Raw genomic sequence first — 20,858 nt, forward strand, 5'->3', positions numbered from 1 at the left:
CTGTAGGAATACAGAAACATATTTAGTCAGAGTGAAAACCAATTATCTCCACAATCTGGCAATCAGCTTCTCATGCTATCAAGTCTATAAGGTCAACATTATTCATTTACACCATGGCTTTTCATTTCAGAGCTGTCAGTGTTTTAAATTATATACAGATTTACATATAACATATCAGATGTTATTGACAGTCTTACCCTAAGATATGTATGTATGTATGTATGTATGTATATATATGTCTCTCTCCCTGTAGCCACTTGATTTGGTCATATGTACAATCCCTGCTATGGACCCAACCTCTTATTTGACAATAAAGGACAAGACCCACCAGAATGACCCAAAGACAGAGTTAGGAGAGACTTTGTTGTCTCTGAATTTCTAGAGGTTTTGTATTCATTCAAAATACTAATACCAATACTTTCAGTGGACCGAAGAAAGAGGCACTAAGAGCGTTTGAAAGCATCCGAGAATTGAGATCACTGTCTATGGTACAGTGTACAGGCATAAAGTAGCTACTGTTTTAAAAAATATCAAAAATACTGTTTTCATTAAAGGGGGGTAAGCAGACAACTTCCTACTAGCAGAAAAAGAAATACAAACACTGTGTTCAATTTCCAGTTTAAATGCGTTTATGAATATGAAGATTGTGACCCCCATTAATTATAGAGTCCACAAGAAATTGACTTATGACCTTAATGTGCAAGTATAGCAGTGTTTCTCTATCAAATTTAGTCTATGACTAAATACAACGCTATACACACACACACATTCATAGCAGTACCTTATGGAATTCTCTAAAATGCTCACAGTAGCTTATCTGGTATTGATGAAGATGCACAGAGTGTAGATAAAAATCATCTTTTATAGCTTACTAAGTGATACCTTCCATGGGTTAAGTAGCTTAAATTATTCAAGTTTAAATTTCAATTCTTAAAAGCAGAACTGTGCTTTGGTATTCAAAACCTCATAAAATGTTACTGTTTTTCAAAGTAAGAAATAAAAAATACACAACATCAAACACGTGGGAGAAAAAGACTTCTGACTTATAACGTAACTCACATGATTAACCAGTGGTTTCCAAATCTTGCCTGGCTAAAGCTCAGCTTTTTGGAGGTGATTAGGGTTTTAAAAATTTTTGTTTTTATGAATGTGTATTTTTAAAACAATAAAAATGCACATTCTAATGTGTTACATACCCCCCCTTTTTTTAACCACACTGAAGACTGTGTATGTATTAACTTCCACTACAAGAATGTTTTTTTTTAAACCGTGGAATACAACTTCAGCTATCTCTAATTAAAGAACATTCTGAGATGTGTGCTTAAACCTGCTCTTATTTACACTTACTTAAGTTTGTGTGAATCAAATCTTTCTTGATAATATGCAAATAAAACAAATTGGCTGCTGAAGTTTTTGGTCAACTCTATAATGCCAATTACACATTTGTGTTACTCGCAAATTTTATTCCTAGTAATGGATTAAGATAAATAAATTTAAATGTGAACCCAAAGTATTTACATTGATAAAACGAACTTTTCAGACTTTATGTGTTGGCGTTACACAAAATTTTATTGAAGATTCCACTGCTAAAAAATGTTTGGAAAATGATGCTCCATAAGAAACTGTCTTTTAACTTGTTAATACAATGTTTTAACGTGATTATGTTTTCTAAAACTAACTGCCTAATACATTTCAATTCTTAAATTATTCTGCACAGTGGGAAAACTTCTACAAATTAGAGTGCTGCAGGTCTTCAAAAATGATAACTTGTAAAAAATGGAAAACCTACACTAAAAAAGTCAGTCTATTTGCCTTAGACTCTTGATAGGCAGCTTTAAACAACTTTTCCACCTTTGAATTGATAATATACTTATTGAATATATTTACTGTTGTGTTCTAAATCTGAAAATGCATTCATCTTCCATGTAACACAATTTAGCAATTTTACACATCAAGTGTGCTGTGTATTTTAGTAGTTTAGGCACATTTCAGTAATTTTGGATTTTATTTTGTGGTTTCATTACAAAACAGCTTACGCACACCAAATTCAAACAGTCTTTTTATTTAAAGATCCACCTGAAAATTCACTCCTGGGTTTTAGTTTTCATTTAAAAAGACGCAAACATTTAAAAGCATCAAATGTTACTAGTCTACAATTCATCTTGTTATGAACACTTTTCAGTTCATGAATTGGGGAAATAAACCCATTACATTGATTAGGCACAGTACTATGGCCAAGAGACCAGGTATCAGGGTACATCTATGTACTTAGGCAACAGTTAGAGGTCTGAATGGAAGGAATCATGCCTCAGCTGTGGGCACGCCTATTTCCACCCCCTCCAAAAACTGTTAGTAAGTCTCAAATCAGTAAAAGATTGTATGTAACTTAGTTAAAAAACAAGCAAACAACTATACCTGCTTTCTAAATTACACTGCAAAGCCAAAACAGATAAATACAACTACAGCCTCACTATAAAAAATTTGTGGTTTTGATATCCATGTCACAGGACCATATTATAGGTGAGAAAGAATTATATAATTCCTTAGGTCGTTTCAGATATCCGGTTGGAAGAGGTCCATGACTTAAGATTTCACATTATAGCAATGCTTCAATATTTCTTGAATTAGGGCAGTGAATAGAAATCACAGTACAAAATCCTTAATTCTTTTACTGGAAAAGCAATAAGTGCTACATATGAGAATCACTTATAGAACATCTATTTTTTTTTTAAATGTAGATATAAAATATTAATTGCATAGGGATTTAAATATAAGGCCAAGAAGAATATAAAGTAAAGTTAAAAAAATCATAGGGCACTATGGTGTCAAAAGATAGAATTTCATTAAGAGTAATAAATCTGAATTACTGTCTAATTAAAAAAATCACAGTATGATGCTATAACTAACAGTGAATGTTTCATTAGGTCCAAACTGGAAACCAATATTAGGACTTACAAGAACACAACTAAAGCTCATTGTCTAAACCTGATCAGTGTATTAGCACATCGGTGCCTGGTACGTACCTGATTAGTTACATAACCTACATTTTGCAAATAATGTAAAGTTTAATACACGTTAACAAGTGTGAGAGCACATCATCACTGCATGCTGTAAGTGATCTACAGTCTTATTTGACAGTGTAATTATTCAGTCTTTCCAAGGTGCAAGACCCCACCTGGCAGAATCTTCACTCAATGAATCAAAAACACTGTAATAAACAAAATATAATAAAGTTCCACCACTGAAAACTAAACGTACATGAACCAGAGAATTAGCTCCTGACACCAGTACATGATTATCCGCAGCATTCTGGAAGGCAGTGAATGATGAGTCCAACTGTACTCCGTAGTTTAAGCTAATGGTTATCACCTGAAGTTTCGGGTAGAAAGGTAAATTGTGGATCTACTTCTCATTTTAATGTTGTTAGAGTGCACTTTAAAGAGCAATTTCCAAATCTAAAAGTAGCTTAGTTAACTTAGTATTGTTATATAGAGTAGTGTGAGGAAAAACAAGAACTCCCAAAGGAATTATGTTATGGAACATTTGGGAATACCCAAACCAATGTTTTAAATGAAAAAGTACATAAATACAGTAATACTACTAGTGAGTTAACTATGGAACAAATGTTTCTCTGGGAGCTAAACAACACTATTTTCCCATATTATTTACATGTTATGAATTGTTCAGATACCACAAAGCACCATTTACAGTTTAAATTGTTTGATTATGTCTGAAAGGTCCTTTGACTTCAATTCTACTCAGTTGAGGATCTATCTAGAAGTGTCAAGTCTTCTTCAGTTAAACAGGATTTATCTCTACAATTCAGTTCCCTTTTGTTCAGAATCAGCAAAGCAGTATTTTCATTTCACAATCTTGGCTGGTGTTTCCGATTCTGTGGACTGTCTCCCGTCTGTCCAGGCTTCCCGGGTGCTCTTTAGAGCCAAGGTCTTCTGTTGGTCAACCACAACATAATCTACTCTCTCATCAGCCACACTGCTGCCCGAGCCACTGCTCTTTTGCTAAAAAGCAAAGAACACCAAAAAGCCCCACATATAAAAGAGTTCTGAGTGAAATTTAGTCTTAAAATGCAAGACAGTCACATGCTGTGAATAACTCTTGAAATTCTATTGGGTCACACACACACATACACACAAAGTAACATTACCTCAATCTAAAAATGTTGTTTTTTTCCTAATTGTACATTGTTTTCCCCTTAAATTTAAAATTACTATATATAAGAACACAGACTAATGCTCCCAACACAGATGGAACTCTTAGAAAACAGGGATTGCAGACCCCTGGTTCATATTAAGATACACAGCTTACTTCTCCCTCTAGCTGAAGCTTCACTTTTTCAAGTCCTTAGAACATGTATCAGTTTACTTTTGGAGCTAAGAATTGTTTTTTGAAAAGCAGTATCTCAAGAATGGCAAACTACATAGGCTGACAGGATCTCTTCCTTTTTTTTTTTTTTTAAGGTTTTATTTATTTATTTGAGGGAGAGAGAGACTGCGCACAAGTAGGGTGAGTGGCAAAGGGAGAGGGAGAAGCAGGATGCCCGCTGAGCAGGGAGCAGGACCCTGGATCATGACCTGAACCCGAAGGTAGATGCTTAACTGACTAAGACACCCAGGTGCCCCAGGACCTCTTATTTCTAAAATACAACTAAGTACTAACTAACTTAAGACACATGTAATTTTTAATGCAGTGCTGGGCTCTCTGGAAAGTAAAAGAAATACCCAAGGTGTGAGGGAAACAGAGAGGACAAAGAGCTGCTCACGGTAAACTTTACAGTTGTCTTTAGGATGAATGTCAATCTCAACAATGCAATTAGGAGGCCCTGGATGGGATGGCATGCCCAATCTGAGACCATCCTGTTAAGCTAGGGACCCCTAAAGGGAACTGAGGTTGTCCCACAGTGCTTCCCAACAGAAGAAAATGCAAATCTATTTTGAAGGAAATTTAGGTCTGCAGGATTCCCACAGATACACTCAGGAAAATGAATTTGCAAAAAAAGGGAATAAAACATGTAAGGAAATAAGATCAAGAGTGAGCAGAAAGAATAAACACAGATTTAGACCTCCAAGGTCTGATACTGAAATGACAATAAACAGTATAAAATATATATGCACAAAATCTTTAAAGGAATCAAGAAAACTAAATAAAAGGAGTAAGAAACTATTCAAAACAGCTAGGTATATTTTAAAAAAACAAGCAAAATTTCATTTTAGAAATAAAAATAAAATAACTGAAATTAAAAATTAAACAATGGGCTAAACAGGATAATTGTGATAGTGAACTTAGTGACAGATCAAAAAAAAAAAATTATCCAGAGAAGCACAAAGAGATGAATAGAAAGAATATATGAAAAGGTGAAGATGTATGGAAAATAGAGTAAGTTCTAACTAATTTGTAATAAGAAACCTCAAATGAGAGGATAAGAGGAATAGTTGAAAAGCTGTATTTAAAGAAGTAATTACTGGAAAAAAAGAAAAGAGATAATGACTAGGACTTTTCCAGAATTGATTAAAAAAATACAAACCCAGACATAAAAACAGTACAACTTCCATCAAGCATGATAAATAAAAAGGAATCTATGTCTAGATACATTGTAGTAAATATGTAGAATACTAAAGATACAGAAAAGATCTTAACATCAGCCAGACAAAAAAGACAAATTATCTACAAAGGAACTATAGTTAGATTGACAGCATATTTTTCAACAGGAACAATGGAAGCCAGATGATAGTGAACAGTATCTTCTATGTGTTGAAAGAAATCTATTGCCAATCAAGAACTGTGAACTCAAAAAAACTTTTTCAAGAAAGAGGACAAAATATAGACTTTTTCACTCACACAAAAATTGCAAGAATCTATCACTAACAGGCCCCTCCTCCCCCCAAGAGGAACTTCTAAAAGATGAATTTCAGGAGGAAGAAAAAATGATTAACTGGGGTTAAGCATCCAACTCTTGATTTCAGCTCAGGTCATGATCTCAAAGTTGTGAGATCGAGCTCTGAGTTGGGCTCTGTGCTGGGTGTGGAGCCTGCTTAAGATTCTCTTTCCTTCTCTCTCTGTTCTTCTCCTCACATGCCCGCCCCGCCCCGCCCCTCCCCAGTCCACCTCTCTCAAGAAAAACAGAAAACAAGAAAGAAAAAATGAATATGGGAGGAAGGGCTAAAATACAACAAGAAATGGTAAGAAAGAGAAGTTTGCAAATATAAGGAAAATGTAAGTAAACACCGTCTATATACTACTACTACTACTACTACTACTACTACTGTGTAATTTGTGGATTTAAGAAATGGAAAAACCCAAAACTTTGGTCAAAAATAGCTCATATGTCAGAAGGGGAGTAATGTGAGCTAACAATGGAAGGAGTATGAAGATAATGAATAACTTCAGATTTAGCTAAGCAAGCACTTCAAAAGTAACCACTAAAATAGGAAGTATATCATTTCTGTAACATTAAAAAGGAAAAAAAGCAACTTCTTATCTCCATAACTTTGTTAACTGTGATTTATGAAACAATATTAAATGACAGACTTTATTAAGTTTAAATTAAACATACTAATAAAATTTCCTCAAAGGAAACATGATTCTGTGGGTTTAAAAAAGGTGAGCTAATTGTTTTTATAGAATGAGATTTCACTTACCTTACGTGGTGGTGTGGATTTCCCAGAATCTAAATCTAGATCTAGGTATTCCACTTGTTTGTCTCCTTTGGGCTTGACCATAGGACTGCTTCTTCCATCAAGACTATTACTGCCAAAAAGATTCTGAAAATGGTAATACAACAAATCAACTGTTGGGCATCTATGAGACATACTGCTTATCTTGTTCATCGTCATCTACTAAAGCCAAAGTATTTATTTCAAGAGAATATGGTTTAAAATAATGTCTGCTTAGAAAGTTAAATAACCTTTTAGGATTGGAGGAAAATAAGTAATATTAAGGAAATTAGTTACAACTTAGCTTAGAGCAAGTTAAACGTAGTTTCAAAAGTCAAACTGTTCAAACTAAGACTGAAACATCAAGCTACAATTAGTTGCGAGAGTGCCACCTGAACATTATTAAAATGGTATCTTTACTCAATTACATTTTTTTTTCTTTAAAGATTCCATTTATTTGACAGACAGAGATCACAAGTAGGCAGAGAGGCAGGCAGAGAGAGAGGAAGGGAAGCAGGCTCCCTGCTGAGCAGAGAGCCCGATGCGGGGCTCGATCCCAGGACCCTGAGATCATGACCTGAGCCGAAGGCAGAGGCTTTAACCCACTGAGCCACCCAGGTGCCCCACTCAATTACATTTTTAAACTACCAGATCCTTTCACTCCTTGCTTTCTAATTAAAGTCTTAAAAAGTCCTATATTTTACTGAAAAGCTTTCATGTTGGGGCACTTGGGTGGCTCAGTCAGTTGAGTGACTGACTCTTGGTTTCAGCTCAGGTCATGATGTCAGGGTCATGTGATCGGCTCTGTGCTCAGCAGGGAGTCTGCTGGAGTCTCCCTCTCTCTCTGTCCCTCCTCCTGCTTGCCTGTGCGCTCTCTCTCTCAAATAAATAAATTGGTAAATCTTAAAAAAAAAAAAAGCTCTCACACTGAAATTAGTTTAGAATATGTATATTAACTAAAGGCTATAAACAATTATTGCACTGGCAAAGTCTGTCTTGTTTTAACCATCTGGAATTTTTACCACTTCATTTCTTCTGTCTTCTCTTTAACCTTATTTCTTCTGTCCTAATAGGAATTGTACAATTGAAGAGCTACTCTCTAAAAAAAGATAAAGGAAAAAGAAGATAGAGGACACCAATAAATGATAAAAACTAAAAAGCCTGAGACAGCAAAATGCAAAAGAAACAAGCTGTTAGGAACCTGACGATCAATGCTGAACAGGAAGGAAAGGATGACATGAATTTATGCCCCAACACATACCCTCTATGCTAATTACAATAGTTCCAAATGTGTGCCAATAAATGCCTTGTTTCTCTGCCTTGTTGCTTCCAACCTCACCTAGAAATATTCTGGACTTCTTGTAGTCAAGACATTAGCAGCTTCCATCCTTGTGTCTTCTATCACGTACATACGAATATTCACATATTATTTTATACTTCTGAAGAAAACCATAATGATGTAATATATTTAAAAGTTATACTTGTTATAATAAAACAATTTGGAAACTCCATAAATCTGGTTTTGTTTTTTTTTTTTTTTTTTAAGAGAGCACACACACCAGCAGGGGTGGGGTGGAGAGAGGGAAAGAGAGAATCTTAACCAGGCTCCACGTCCAGCCCACAGCTCCAGGCAGGGCTTGATCTCAGGACTCTGAGTTCATCACCTGAGCTGAAACTGAAATCAAGAGTTGGATGCTTGACCAAGCTACCCAGGTGCCCCCTCTTGATCCTTTTATATTGCTACTCCTTTTCTTCTAGCTCAAGTTAGAGTAAACTGTGGTTCAGGCAAAGGAAATTGCTAGAAAAACACTGAATTCATTTCCTTTTTTGAAGCAGGGGTGCTAATAGCCCATGTGAAACATTTTTGTGAATTAGAGTAGACCTGTCTGCGGGTCTACACAGATCTGTGCCAGGGTCCATGGCCTGGTGAGCAGGACATGGTCTGAACTGCATGTACCCACAGACACAATACTGCGCAGTCTACCGTGTATATTACATACTGTACACAGTATACTTATGCAGGAGCAGCTGCATGACTGAATGTGAGGCCTCTATTTGTAGTTCTTGCCAATCAAGAACTGTGAACTCAAAAAAACTTATTTGTAGGAACAGATCTTTTGACCAAATCTATGAACTACTACTGATAAAGCATTAAAAAAATATTGACAGTAACATGTAAGGCACAAAAACATGTAAGCAAGTTTTGCTGCTCAATTATAGGTATTTCCCTCTCCCTTTTTTTTCCTAATTCATAAAAAAATTGAATTTTTTTCTGAATAACTCCATATTTCATTCTCACATAAAAAATCAAGCAGAAGTGTGTGTATATAAAATTTTGTATTCAAATGTGACTCATGAAAGAACCCATACCCGGAATTCCCCTAACTGGAAATACCTACAGTTGTTCATAGTATGGAAAGACTATCAAAGGAGCCTATGAGCTTATATGATGTACACATTTAAACTCAACAAATTGTTCCTAAAGAGAATTTCTCAGAATTGCTAGTTAAACTGTTTTCTGTCTAGTTATTATTAGAATTGGAAATTTTTTCATCTTTAAGTATTGTTAAAATTTGGGTCCCTGCAAGGTAGTCCATTTACTCTTGTTCTAATCTCAACCGGGAACAGCCTGTCTCTGCTTTCTAGTCCTTAACCCACTGTTTTCCCAAAACAGTTTAGAAAAACCCTAAGATTCTAGGAGTGATCATAATGTTCTGTGAATTAAAAAAAAAAACAAAAAACAGTAGTGCTTTGATTTTCTAAAGTTCTTTTTAAAGTATGGAAAATTGTTGAACATATTTTTGTTGTTATTGTTATGTAACAATATTTATGTCTTTAGTAGTGATGTACAGTCACACAAATTTCAAGTGTCATATTAAGGGTTCACTTCATGAATGCCTGACTTTGGATCTCTGTATAAATTAACAGGCAGCATCATGGTTTCATTAAACACCACCTGCTCTATGATCACCGTATGGAAATGTATCATGCTTTGAATCTTCAATGTACAGAATTTAATCTTCATTGTAGGCATAAGACAGATTTGATCTGATCTGATTTGATCTGATCCTGTCTCAACTTCTCCAAAACAATTTTTTACTGACTTCATCTGTCCTAGCATAATGAGATCTTGTGAATTTCTATGGTATTCCATTAATGCACTAACTCCCAAGAGGTACGGAAAACATTGCTGTAACTATATCACATTCTTTTCTAAGGAAGAATTGTCCGGACTATGATGAACTCTTGCAGCTGGCAGCATGAGTAAATGGAAATGGTGGTTGGCTTTTCTTTTGTGAAGGGCAAGGGGCGTGTGTTTGTGTGTGTTTTCACCAGGAATATTTTTGCTTATTTCTAACACTTAGGACCTAAGTACTTTAGAAAATCATTGGCTGGCAGGCAAAAGTATCTTTCTGGCTTAATGTCACAAGCTATAAAAGAATAATTTTATTTTCTTTGACTTTCTGAATGTAATGTTTTTCTTTCTCATGTTTTCCTTTCACCTAACACTAAGTCATGATAAATCACATTTCCAAACTTGCCTATTACATGTCCTTTCTAAGATTTTTATGGTAATTTACTATTTTGGGCAAAAGGAAACTCTTAGTATCTCAGAAAATAATTGCTTTCGTAATTAAAAAAAATCCATTCAACCAGGTAAAGATAAAAATTGATCACAGTATGTACTCTGATACCGCACTGAGGATTTATGTAGACTTTTACCAGTCTATTTACTCTGATGAGAAAAAAATAAGTTAATAAAAGTAAAACCCCACTTATCAAATTAAAAAATTGTAAGTGCAAAAGCAGAAACCAATTAGTAAAAACTGCCTTAAAAATCAGTGAAAGGATTATTGATATAGCTAGTCTGTATTCTAATCCAGGACTGATGTAAATATTTTAAATTATCTTATTCATTTTGAACATCGTATACATTTGCTATTTTAAAGTTAATTAATTTAAGCACCACATCAAGCTTTTCAAATCATTTCATTTTTATGAGGAACCTGTTTTTGCCTAAAGTACATTAAAGATGTAAAACAAATTTGTTGCTAGAAATGGACTTTTCTATTTGAACTTCTAGAGTATCACTCTAAAGAAAATAAAGTCACTAAAATGTTACCCATTCCAAATTTTGATATGACATGTTTGCTTACCTTGGCAGATACTACCTGGTTGTGCCCTAGCGGCTGCCTTTCCTTCTCTCATGTGAATGGGTTTTTAGCCAGGCCCACTGTCCCTCAGAAGAAAGGATGTTTCCCAGCCCCTTTTGTATTTATGTGGCCACACGGTGTGTACAGCAGTTTCTGGGAACCTTCTTTATAAGCAGATAGGCTGTGCTCTATCCTGAAGCTTAGAATGTGAACTGCTGGTGCAGCACGACCTTGTTCTATGAGCTTGTGAGCCACACCCAGAAGATGGCAGATGGGAGAGCTGGAAGGGGTCAGAGTCCCCGAGGACTTTGTAGAACAGGGCTCTGCCACAACAACCATGGCTTGACTCTCTCTGGACTCTTACATGAGGAGAAATAAACGTGTTTTAAATCACTCTTATTTGTTTATTTTTTGTTACTCAGAGGTGAATCTAATCATAACTGATATACTCATCTACTAAAATACAAGTAACAGAGCAAGCACTGAATCTGATTTGAGGGAAAATAAAAGTAAAATATTTTTAAACATTAAAATCAGATTTTATTCTTAAATATCTGAAGTATTTTCTGGCAACTTAAAATTTCTGCAGAACACAAGCTTGCTACAGTTATAATATTCTTGTGCCTTACGGTAATACAGCCATTCTGAAACAAATCAGGTTTGTACAGCCAATCTGAAACAAATCAGGTCTGTAATCTTTAAGCCACACCTAAGGGTATATTATTGAAAGACTGTCAAAGACCTCCTATATAAGATCATTTCACTCTAAGGGTACAGTGGGCCTGGAGAACTGTATTGTGCAATACTCTACTATATTTTTTTGAATAGTTTCAAAAATTAAATATATCTTAAAATAAATATAACTATAAAATGTTATGATTTTTAACTCATTCTAATCTACTTTATAGATGCTGATATTACACACTGACACTTTATTGGTTTTAAACTTTATCATATTATTATTTAAGAAGCTTATTATTTAAGAAGCATTTATTATTTAAGAAGCACTTTACAAAGTTGTCTTCTATCTTTTGTCCTTAAGTATATAAAGAAGGATGTAAGGGTAAGATGTAGAGATGGGAAGAAATGTCCTGGCCTGCAGGACCTGGAAGGGCTGCTTGTAAAGACTTTACGTACTGAGTCCTCGCTGGACAGGTTTGGGTTCATGGGAACATAATTCTCTTCACTGTCGTGGGAGTCACTGCTTGAAGTTGTGCTGTGCACTGAGTCCGGTCGGGGAGACAAGGGAAACCTAGAGGAGCTAATTACAGAAACCACTGTTACAAACCTAAACCTGGATAATTTCTAAAATCACTTCCAAAATAAAAATGTGTGATAGTTTACATTCTTTCAGAAATATTCACTGAAGTTTACAATCATTTATAACACATTTATTTTAATGAAATTTATTGCATACATTCAAATGCACATAGTATATCTTCAGGCATCAAGTTCCTTGTGAAGAACAAAAAAAGTACTGTCAGTGATTTGGGGGATAAGTAGAAAGTCACAGATACGAAAAGAAATATTGAAGAGTTCCTAGTTAAAAAGAACTAGCTATATGAACACATAAAACACTAACACATATTTATTTATTTTTTATTATTTTTTTTTATAATTTTTTATTTTTTATAAACATATAATATATTTTTATCCCCAGGGGTACAGGTCTGTGAAACTAACACATATTTAATGCAGGTTTGTAACTTCACATATTCGTTCATTTCCCTACACATATTTTAAAAAATCTGGATTAAATAACCCCCACAAGAAACTGCCATATTTTCCAGATCAGTGGGTCTCAGAAATTTCTAGTCTCATGAACCATTTACACACTTAAGAATTATTGAGAACCCCAAAGAACATTGTTTATTTGGGTTACACCTATTTACCATATTACAAATAATAGAACATTTTTTAAAAACACAAGAGTAATAGTCCAAGATAGCAGAGGAGTTGGAGACCTTAATTTTGTCTGGTCCCAGGAATTTAGCTAGATAGCTATCAAATAATTCTGAACACCTGAGAACTCAACTGGAGAGCTAAGAAAAGAATAGCTGCAACTCTACAAATAGAAAACCAACCACTTTCTGCAAGAATGACAAGACGGAAAAACTCACCTCAAAAAAGAGAACAAGAGGCAGAACTCACTGCCAGAAACCTAATCAGGATGGACATAAGTTAAGATGTCAGAACTACAGTTCAGAATGATGATTATAAAGATACTAGCTGGGATTGAATAAAAACATAGACGACATTAGAAAATCCCTTTCTGGAGAAATAAAAGAACTAAAATCTGACCAAGTTGAAATCAAAAAGGCTATTAATGAGATGAAATTAAAAACAGAGGGTTTAACTGCTAGGATACGTGAGACAGAAGAGAGAATTAGTGATATAGAAGGTCAAATGATGGAGAACAAAGAAGCTGAAAAAAAGAGGAAGAAACAACTACTGGAACACAAGGGGAGAATTTGAGAGATAAGTGATATCATAAGACCAAACAATATTAGAATAATTGGGATCCCAGAAGAAGAAGAAAGAGAGAGAGGGGCACAAGATAGACTGGAGCAAATTATAGCAGAGAACTTCCCTAATTTGTGGACGAAAACAGGCATCAAAATCCAGGAGGCACAGAGAACCCCCCTCAAAATCAATAAAAATAGGTCAACACCTCAACATATAATAGTGAGACTTGCAAATCTCAGCGACAAAGAGAAAATGCTAAAAGTGACTTGGGACAAGAGTTCTATAACCTAAAAGGGCAGAACATAAGACTGGCAGCAGACCTATCCACAGACACCTAGAAGGCCAGAAAGGACTTGGCATGATACATTCCAGGCACTAAACAAGAAAAATATGCAGCCAAGAATACTACAACTAGCTAGGCTGTCATTGAAAACAGAAGGAGAGATAAAAAGCTTCCAGGACAAACAAAAACTAAAAGAATTTGCAAACACCAAACCAGCCCTACAGGAAATACTGAAAGGGGTCCTCTAAGCAAAGAGAAAACCTAAAGGTAACATAGACCAGAAAGCAACAGAGACAATATACAGGAACAGTCACTTTACAAGCAATAGAGTGACACTAAATTCTTATCTTTCAATAGTTATCCTGCAGGTAAATAGACTAAATGTCCCCAATCAAAAGACACAGGGCATCAAACTGGATAAAAAAGCAAGAACTGTGGATATCTACCTGTAAAGACTCATTTTAGACCTGAAGACATCTCCAGATTGAAAGTGAAGGGGCTGAAAACCATTTATCATGCTAATGGACATCAAAAGAAAAATGGAGTAGCAATCCTTGTATCAGACAAATTAGATTTTAAACCAAAGACTGTAATAAAAGATGAGGAAAGGCACTATATCATAATTAAAGAGTCTATCCAACAGGAATATCTAAAAATTATAAATATGTATGCCCCTAACCTGGGAGCAGTCAATTATATAAACCAATTAATAACAAATTAAAGAAAAAGATTGATAATTATACAATAATATTGGGGACTTTAACTCCCTACTCACTGAAATGGACAGATCATCTAAGCAAAAGATCAACAAAGAAATAAAGACTTTAAATGACACACTGGACCAGATGGACATCACAGATATATTCACAACATTCCATCCCAAAGCAACAGAACACATATTCTTCTCTAGTGCATATGGAACATTCTCAAGAATAGATCATATCCTGGGTCAAAAATCAGGTCTCAATCAGTACCGAAAGACTGGGATCATTCCCTGCATATTTTCAGACCACAATGCTCTGAAACTAGAACTCAAACACAAGAGGAAAGTTGGAAAGAACTCAAATTCATGGAGGCTAAAGAGCATACTACTAAGGAATAAATGAGTCAATCAGGGAATTAAAGAAGAATTAAAAAAATGCATGGAAACAAATGAAAATGAAAACACAACTGTTCAAAATCTCTGGGACACAGCAAAGGTGGTCCTAAGAGGAAAGTATATAGCAATACAAGCCTTTCTCAAGAAACAAGAAAGGTCTCAAATACACAACCTAACCTTACACCTAAGGAGCTGGAGAAAGAACAGCAAAGAAAGCGTGAACCCAGCAGAAGAGAAATCATAAAGAGCAAAGCAGAAATGAATGAAATAGAAACCAAAGAACAGTAGAACAAATCAACGAAACTAGGAGTTGGTTCTTTGAAAGAATTAATAAGATTGATAAACCCCTGGCCAGACTTACCAGAAAGAAAAGAGAAAGGACCCAAATAAATACAATCATGAGTGAAAGAGGAGAGATTACAGTCAACACTGAAGAAACAGAAACAATTATAAGAACACATTATGACCAATTATATGCCAACAAATCAGGCAATCTGGAAGAAATGGATGTACTCCTCGAGATGTATAAACTACCAAAACTGAGCCAGGAAGAAATAGAAAACCTGAACAGACTGGTAACCAGCAAGGAAACTGAATAATAAAAAATCTCCCAAGAGCCCAGGGCCAGACGGTTTCCCAGGGGAATTCTACCAAACACCAAAAGAAGAATTAATACTTATTCCGAAGTTGTTTCAAAAAAATAGTAATGGAAAGAAAGCTCCCAAACTCTTTTTATGAGGCCAGCATTACCTTGATCCCAAAACCAGACAAAGACCCCACCAAAAAGGAGAATTACAGACCAATATTACGGAAGAACATGGATGCAAAAATCATCACCAAAATACTAGCCAATAGGTCTAACAGTACATTAAAAGGATTATTCACTACGACCAAGTGGAATTTATTCCTGGGACACAATGGTGGTTCAACATTCAGAAATAAATCACTGTGATATACTACATTAATAAAAGAAGGGAGAAGAACCATATGATTCTCTCAACAGACGCAGAAAAAGCATTTGACAAAGTACAGCATTTTTTTCTTGATCAAAACTCTCCACAGTGTAGGGATAGAGGGTACACACCTCAATATCATAAAAGCTATCTACGAAAAACTCACAGCGAATATCATTCTCAATGGGGAAAAACTGAGAGCTTTCCCCCTAAGGTCAGGTACATGCTAGGGATGTCCACTCTCACCACTGTTGTTCAACATAGTATTAGAAGTTCTAACCCCAGCAAGCACACAACAACAAGAAATAAAAGGCATCCAAATTGGCAAGGAAGTCAAACTCTCACTCTTTGCAGATGATATGATACTCTATGTGGAAAATCCAAAAAACTCTACCCCAAAATTGCTAGAACTCATACAAGAATTCAGCAAAGTGGCAGGAAATAAAATCAATGCACAGAAATCGGTTGCATTTCTATACACTAACAATGAGACAGGAGAAAGAGAAATTAAGGAGCTGATCCCATTTACAATTGCACCAAAACCCGTAAGATACCTAGGAATGAACCTAACCAAAGAAGCAAAGATCTGTACTCTGAAAACGATAGACCACTCATGAAAGAAATTGAGGACAACACAAAGAAATGGAAAAACATTCCAAGTCGTGAACTGGAAGAACAAATATTGTTAAAATGTCTACGCTACCTAGAGCAATTCATTGTAACCCCCTTCAAAATATCATCAACTTTTTTCACAGAATTGAACAAATAACCCTAAAATTTGTAAGGAACCAGAAAAGACCCCGAATAGCCAAAGGAATGTTGAAAAAGAAAACCAAAGCTGGTAGCATCATACTCCCAGAATTCAAGCTCTATTACAAAGCTGTAATCATCAAGACAGTATGGTACTGGCACAAAAACAGACACATAGATCAATGCAACAGAATGGAGAACCCAGATATGGACCCTCAATTCTTGGTCAACTAATCTTCGACAAAGGAGGAAAGAATGTCCAGTGGGGAAAAAAGACAGTCTCTTCAACAAATGGTGTTCCAAACATTGGATAGCCACATGCAGAGCAATGAAACTTGACCACTTTATACCACTATATACACAAAAATAGACTCAAAATGGATGAAAGACCTAAATGTGAGACAGGACTCCAACAAAATCTTAGAGAACACTGGCAGCAACCTCTTTGTCCTCAGACAAAGCAAGTTCTTGCTAGACATATCTTCAAAGGCAAAAATGAACTACTGGGAGTTCATCAAGACAAAAAGCTTTTGCACAACAAAGGAAACAGGAAAAAAAAAACCCAAAAGACAACTGACAGAATGGGAGAAGATATTTGCAAATGTCTTATTAGATAAAGGGCTAGTATCCAAAACCTATAAAGAACTTATAAAATTCAACACCCAAAGAACAAATCATCCAATCAAGAAATGGGCAGAAGACTTGAACAGAAATTTCTGCAAAAAAGACACCCAAATGGCCAACAGGCACATGAAAAAGTGCTCCACATCACTCGGCATCAGGGAAATACAAATCAAAACCTTAATGAGATACCACCTCACACCAGTCAGAATGGCTAAAATTAACAAGTCAGGAAATGACAGTTGTTGGCGAGGATGTGGAGAAAGGCAGACCCTTTTACACTGCTGGTGGGAATGCAAGCTGGTACAGCCAGTCTGGAAAACAGTATGGAGGATCCTCAAAAATTTGAAAATAGAGCTACCCTATGACCCAGCAATTGCACTACTGGGTATTTACCCCAAAGATACAAATGTAGTGATCTGAAGGGGCAAGTGCACCTGGAATGTTTATAGCAGCACTGTCCACAAGTCCACAATAGCCAAACTATGGAAAGAGGCTAGATGTCCATCAACAGATGAATGGATAAAGAAGATGTGGTATATATGTATATACAATGAATATTACTCCACCATCCAAAAAAAAAAAAAAATGAAATCTTGCCATTTGCAAGGAGGTGGACAGAACTCAAACTACGCTAAATAAGGCAATCAGAGACAGAATTATCATATGATCTCACTCATATGTAAAATTTACAGAGGATCATAGGAAAAAGAAAAAATCATACAAGATGAAACCGGAGAGGGAGACAAACCATAAGAAACTCTTAATCATAGGTAACAAACTGAAGGTTGCTGAAGGGAAGGGAGGTGGGGGGATGGGATAACTGGGTGGATGGACATTAAGGAAGGAATGTGATGTAATGAGCATTGGGTAACATATAAGACTGATGAATCACTGACCTCTACCTCTGAAACTATTAAGACATTATATGTTAATTAACTGAATTTAAAAAAGACTTATACATAAAAACGAACAAAAAATACCACAAGAGTATACAAATATTTTCTATTTATTATCTGTCCCAGGGATATGACTAAACACTATGTAGCCTTCGGAAAACTCCGGCAAATACTCGTGAGAGAAAAAGAGTGGAAAAGGCAAAAGACATCGTGGCATCTTAATGAGAATTTGACTTCACAGAACCCCAGAAAGGCAGGCTTTCCAGACCATATTTTGGGAACCACTGTTCCAGTTATTTTCCATTACAGTGACCAATCAAGGTACATACTTTAAACAAACACTTACTCTCGAGCAAAACTCCTAGTGATGGGAGATCTAACTGGGGCTTGTAGCTCTTCCCATTCCGGCAAAGGTTTTATTTCTAAAGGTGCTGGCTTGACTGAAATGAAAGAGAGAAAAAGAGGCTTCAGTACACAGAAATTTGGAAAACAAAACAAGATCCTCACTCTCTCTACTTATATGTTATAGCCAGAGTACACCTAAGACCAGCTGGTTTCACACATGAAATGAGCTGATGTTACAGGATTTGCCCAAGGTGACACTGCTAAATAATTAGCGACAAAAGCTAAATTCAATAATGTTTCATGGTTGTTGACCCAAAGTCTAAAGCTCTATTACAACACGTTGCTTCTTAATTTAATATTTTATGAAAATAAACTAAATGAGAAGAAAGGGTAATGTGACCCAATTCCTTTAGTTACTTGATGTATACGTTTCATATTTCCTTATTTCCTTTTTTAAAAAAAAGTATTTTGATCCCCAAGTATGGAGCTTTCATCTTCTATGTAAGAACATTTCTATTCTCCAAAACTGAAGCATCAGTTATACAACTATATATATAAAATGATGTATTGAAAGTATTAAATACCAAACTCTGCTAAAATCAAAAATTGAAAAAAGTGACCAACTCTTTTAAACTAATTCAAGCCCAGTCTGAAAACAAATAAAAGAAAGCAATAATAATATTTTGAGACTCAAACTCAGCTCTGAGAGACCATTATTAAAAATTACCTTGAATTTTTAGCTTATTTAACCAACAATATTCTTTACCAAATTAAATAATAATAAACACTAATATTCTTATTGGCTTCATTTATAAGTGGTCTTTGCTTATTTACCTCATTATTACAACAGATAATTACCATGCTAGTAAATACCACAGAGCTCTCAGCCCTTAAAGAATAAAACATTTTTCAGAAATTAACTAAATGAACTAAATAACTAAAACTATATGTTAATATGAATTATACTTTGGGAGACTACTTAAACATATTAGGTAAATACTTTACCTTTCATCCTGCCACTCCAAAGGAAAAAAAATTCACTTTTCTAGGTTTTTTTCTAGTTTTTGTCCATATATGGACATACTTTTCCTCACCTCATACTTTTAATCAACTATGTTATAACTACCATCAAACTATAAAATAGTTTTATTTAAAAGGACTATGTAGATTCACTGGGCTTATGAGTATTTTTGTCTATTCAAAACAAAAAACTCAATGTGATTTTTCTGAAGACTAGATTAAGTCTGAGTTTAAATTTTGCTCACCTATACACTTAAAATAGACATGCACAGAATACTGTGCTTAGTGTATATAATTCTTTAACTCTTATGTTTCACTTTTTTTGAAACCCAAAGGCTACTGGCAATTTACCTGTCAAATTCTAAGTAATGGCATAAATAATTAATCCATGGGAAGTGATTCTGTATTTTGTCTCAGGACAGAATACACAGCACGTTACATATAAATAAAGGAGGCATTTGGAACTCACAAGTAGATCACAAGCTTAAAGCAAACAATGTATTGATGTCCAAAAGGTTAAGAGAATAATGCAAAAGGACAAGACTAAATATTATCAAATTTAACATGCTGCTGTTAATGGCATAACAAGTAGACTTGTGTCTATGAAAAGACACAATGGGAAGACACACATTACAAGAAGCATTCACTTTAGAAATAACGTGCTAGGAAGCTTTATTCACAACAGCAGTCGTACTTAAGGCTCTTCTCCTTAACTTTTTTAAGAAAAAACCACCACAAAATAAATTCCCAATGCCCCATCCAGCATGCGGTGCTAATGTACATACCCTTTCTCCTTGTAGCAAAGTCACCTATGGTTTGTGAATCAGTTCGCTCTAAACCATGGGGTTTGGGTCTTAAAATTTTAGGACTTTGACCTAATTGGTAAAAAGAAGACTCTCTTAATATGTTATTTTTTAATTGGAAAATGGATTCTGTAAAAAAGCAACAGAGCCCTGAGCAGAAATGTTACATCTCAAAAGCATATACAAAAGATTGTTTGTGGAGAATATTTCAATCTTGCTACATATCATTCATGCTCAGTACAACGGAAAGGAAGAAGCTTCATGCAACAGTGTGACAAGCCAAGTGTTATAAAGGATGGTAAAGTTTTAGTGGGATAACCAGACTGTTTAGTGGTTATCTTTATTCGGAGGAAGGGAGGAAAGACATGTGCCATGTTAGTTATTCTTCTAACATGCCTTAGAAAACTGGATCAAACAAAAAATTATAAAATACCTCAGTCATACCTCAAAGTACATCTTTTCTTTGAAGTCTGATAAGAAAGTACCAAGGCCTACTTCCCTATAATATTTCTTGCTTAATTTAATGGAGGTATTTAAAAAACCTTAATCTGACTACTCCTTGACCTCCTGACCAAAAGCCCTTCTAGAGAAGCAGGTTGATGTTACAATGTTTGATAATCCAAGATCAAAACCAAGACCACTGTTTGTTTCCCCTGGATACTGGTAGCTACCCAGTGATGTCATTATGCAAGGATTAGATGTCTTAATTCTGGAACTACTGATTGTCTAGCCTCGATGTAAGTATTTGAAAACATAAATTCAGTTGCCTTCATTTTCTTTTCATTTATTCTCTG

The 20,858-nt window shown here is 35.2% G+C and overlaps 1 protein-coding gene across 2 annotated transcripts in view; it reads right to left on the reverse strand.

Annotated features, from left to right (window-relative positions):
• Positions 1–217: 217 nt before the first annotated feature.
• LOC111154396 (GRB2 associated binding protein 1) overlaps positions 218–20,858 on the reverse strand; it is a 125,339-nt gene continuing 104,698 nt past the window's right edge. Inside the window, exons 7-11 of one of the 2 annotated variants that reach the window (XM_022513941.1) lie at positions 20,047–20,136; positions 18,243–18,336; positions 11,963–12,086; positions 6,657–6,779; positions 218–4,019 (exon numbers count right to left, since the gene is read on the reverse strand). In XM_022513941.1, coding sequence (XP_022369649.1) covers positions 3,861–4,019; positions 6,657–6,779; positions 11,963–12,086; positions 18,243–18,336; positions 20,047–20,136 — 590 coding nt within the window. In that variant the 3' untranslated portion in view covers positions 218–3,860. The remainder of the gene's footprint in view (positions 4,020–6,656; positions 6,780–11,962; positions 12,087–18,242; positions 18,337–20,046; positions 20,137–20,858) is intronic. The other variant, XM_022513951.1, reaches the window with a different exon arrangement.

This window comes from Enhydra lutris, unplaced genomic scaffold (assembly GCF_002288905.1).
Source record: "Enhydra lutris kenyoni isolate GAN:26980312 unplaced genomic scaffold, ASM228890v2 scaffoldscaffold3, whole genome shotgun sequence".
Classification (NCBI taxonomy): Eukaryota; Metazoa; Chordata; class Mammalia; order Carnivora; family Mustelidae; genus Enhydra; species Enhydra lutris.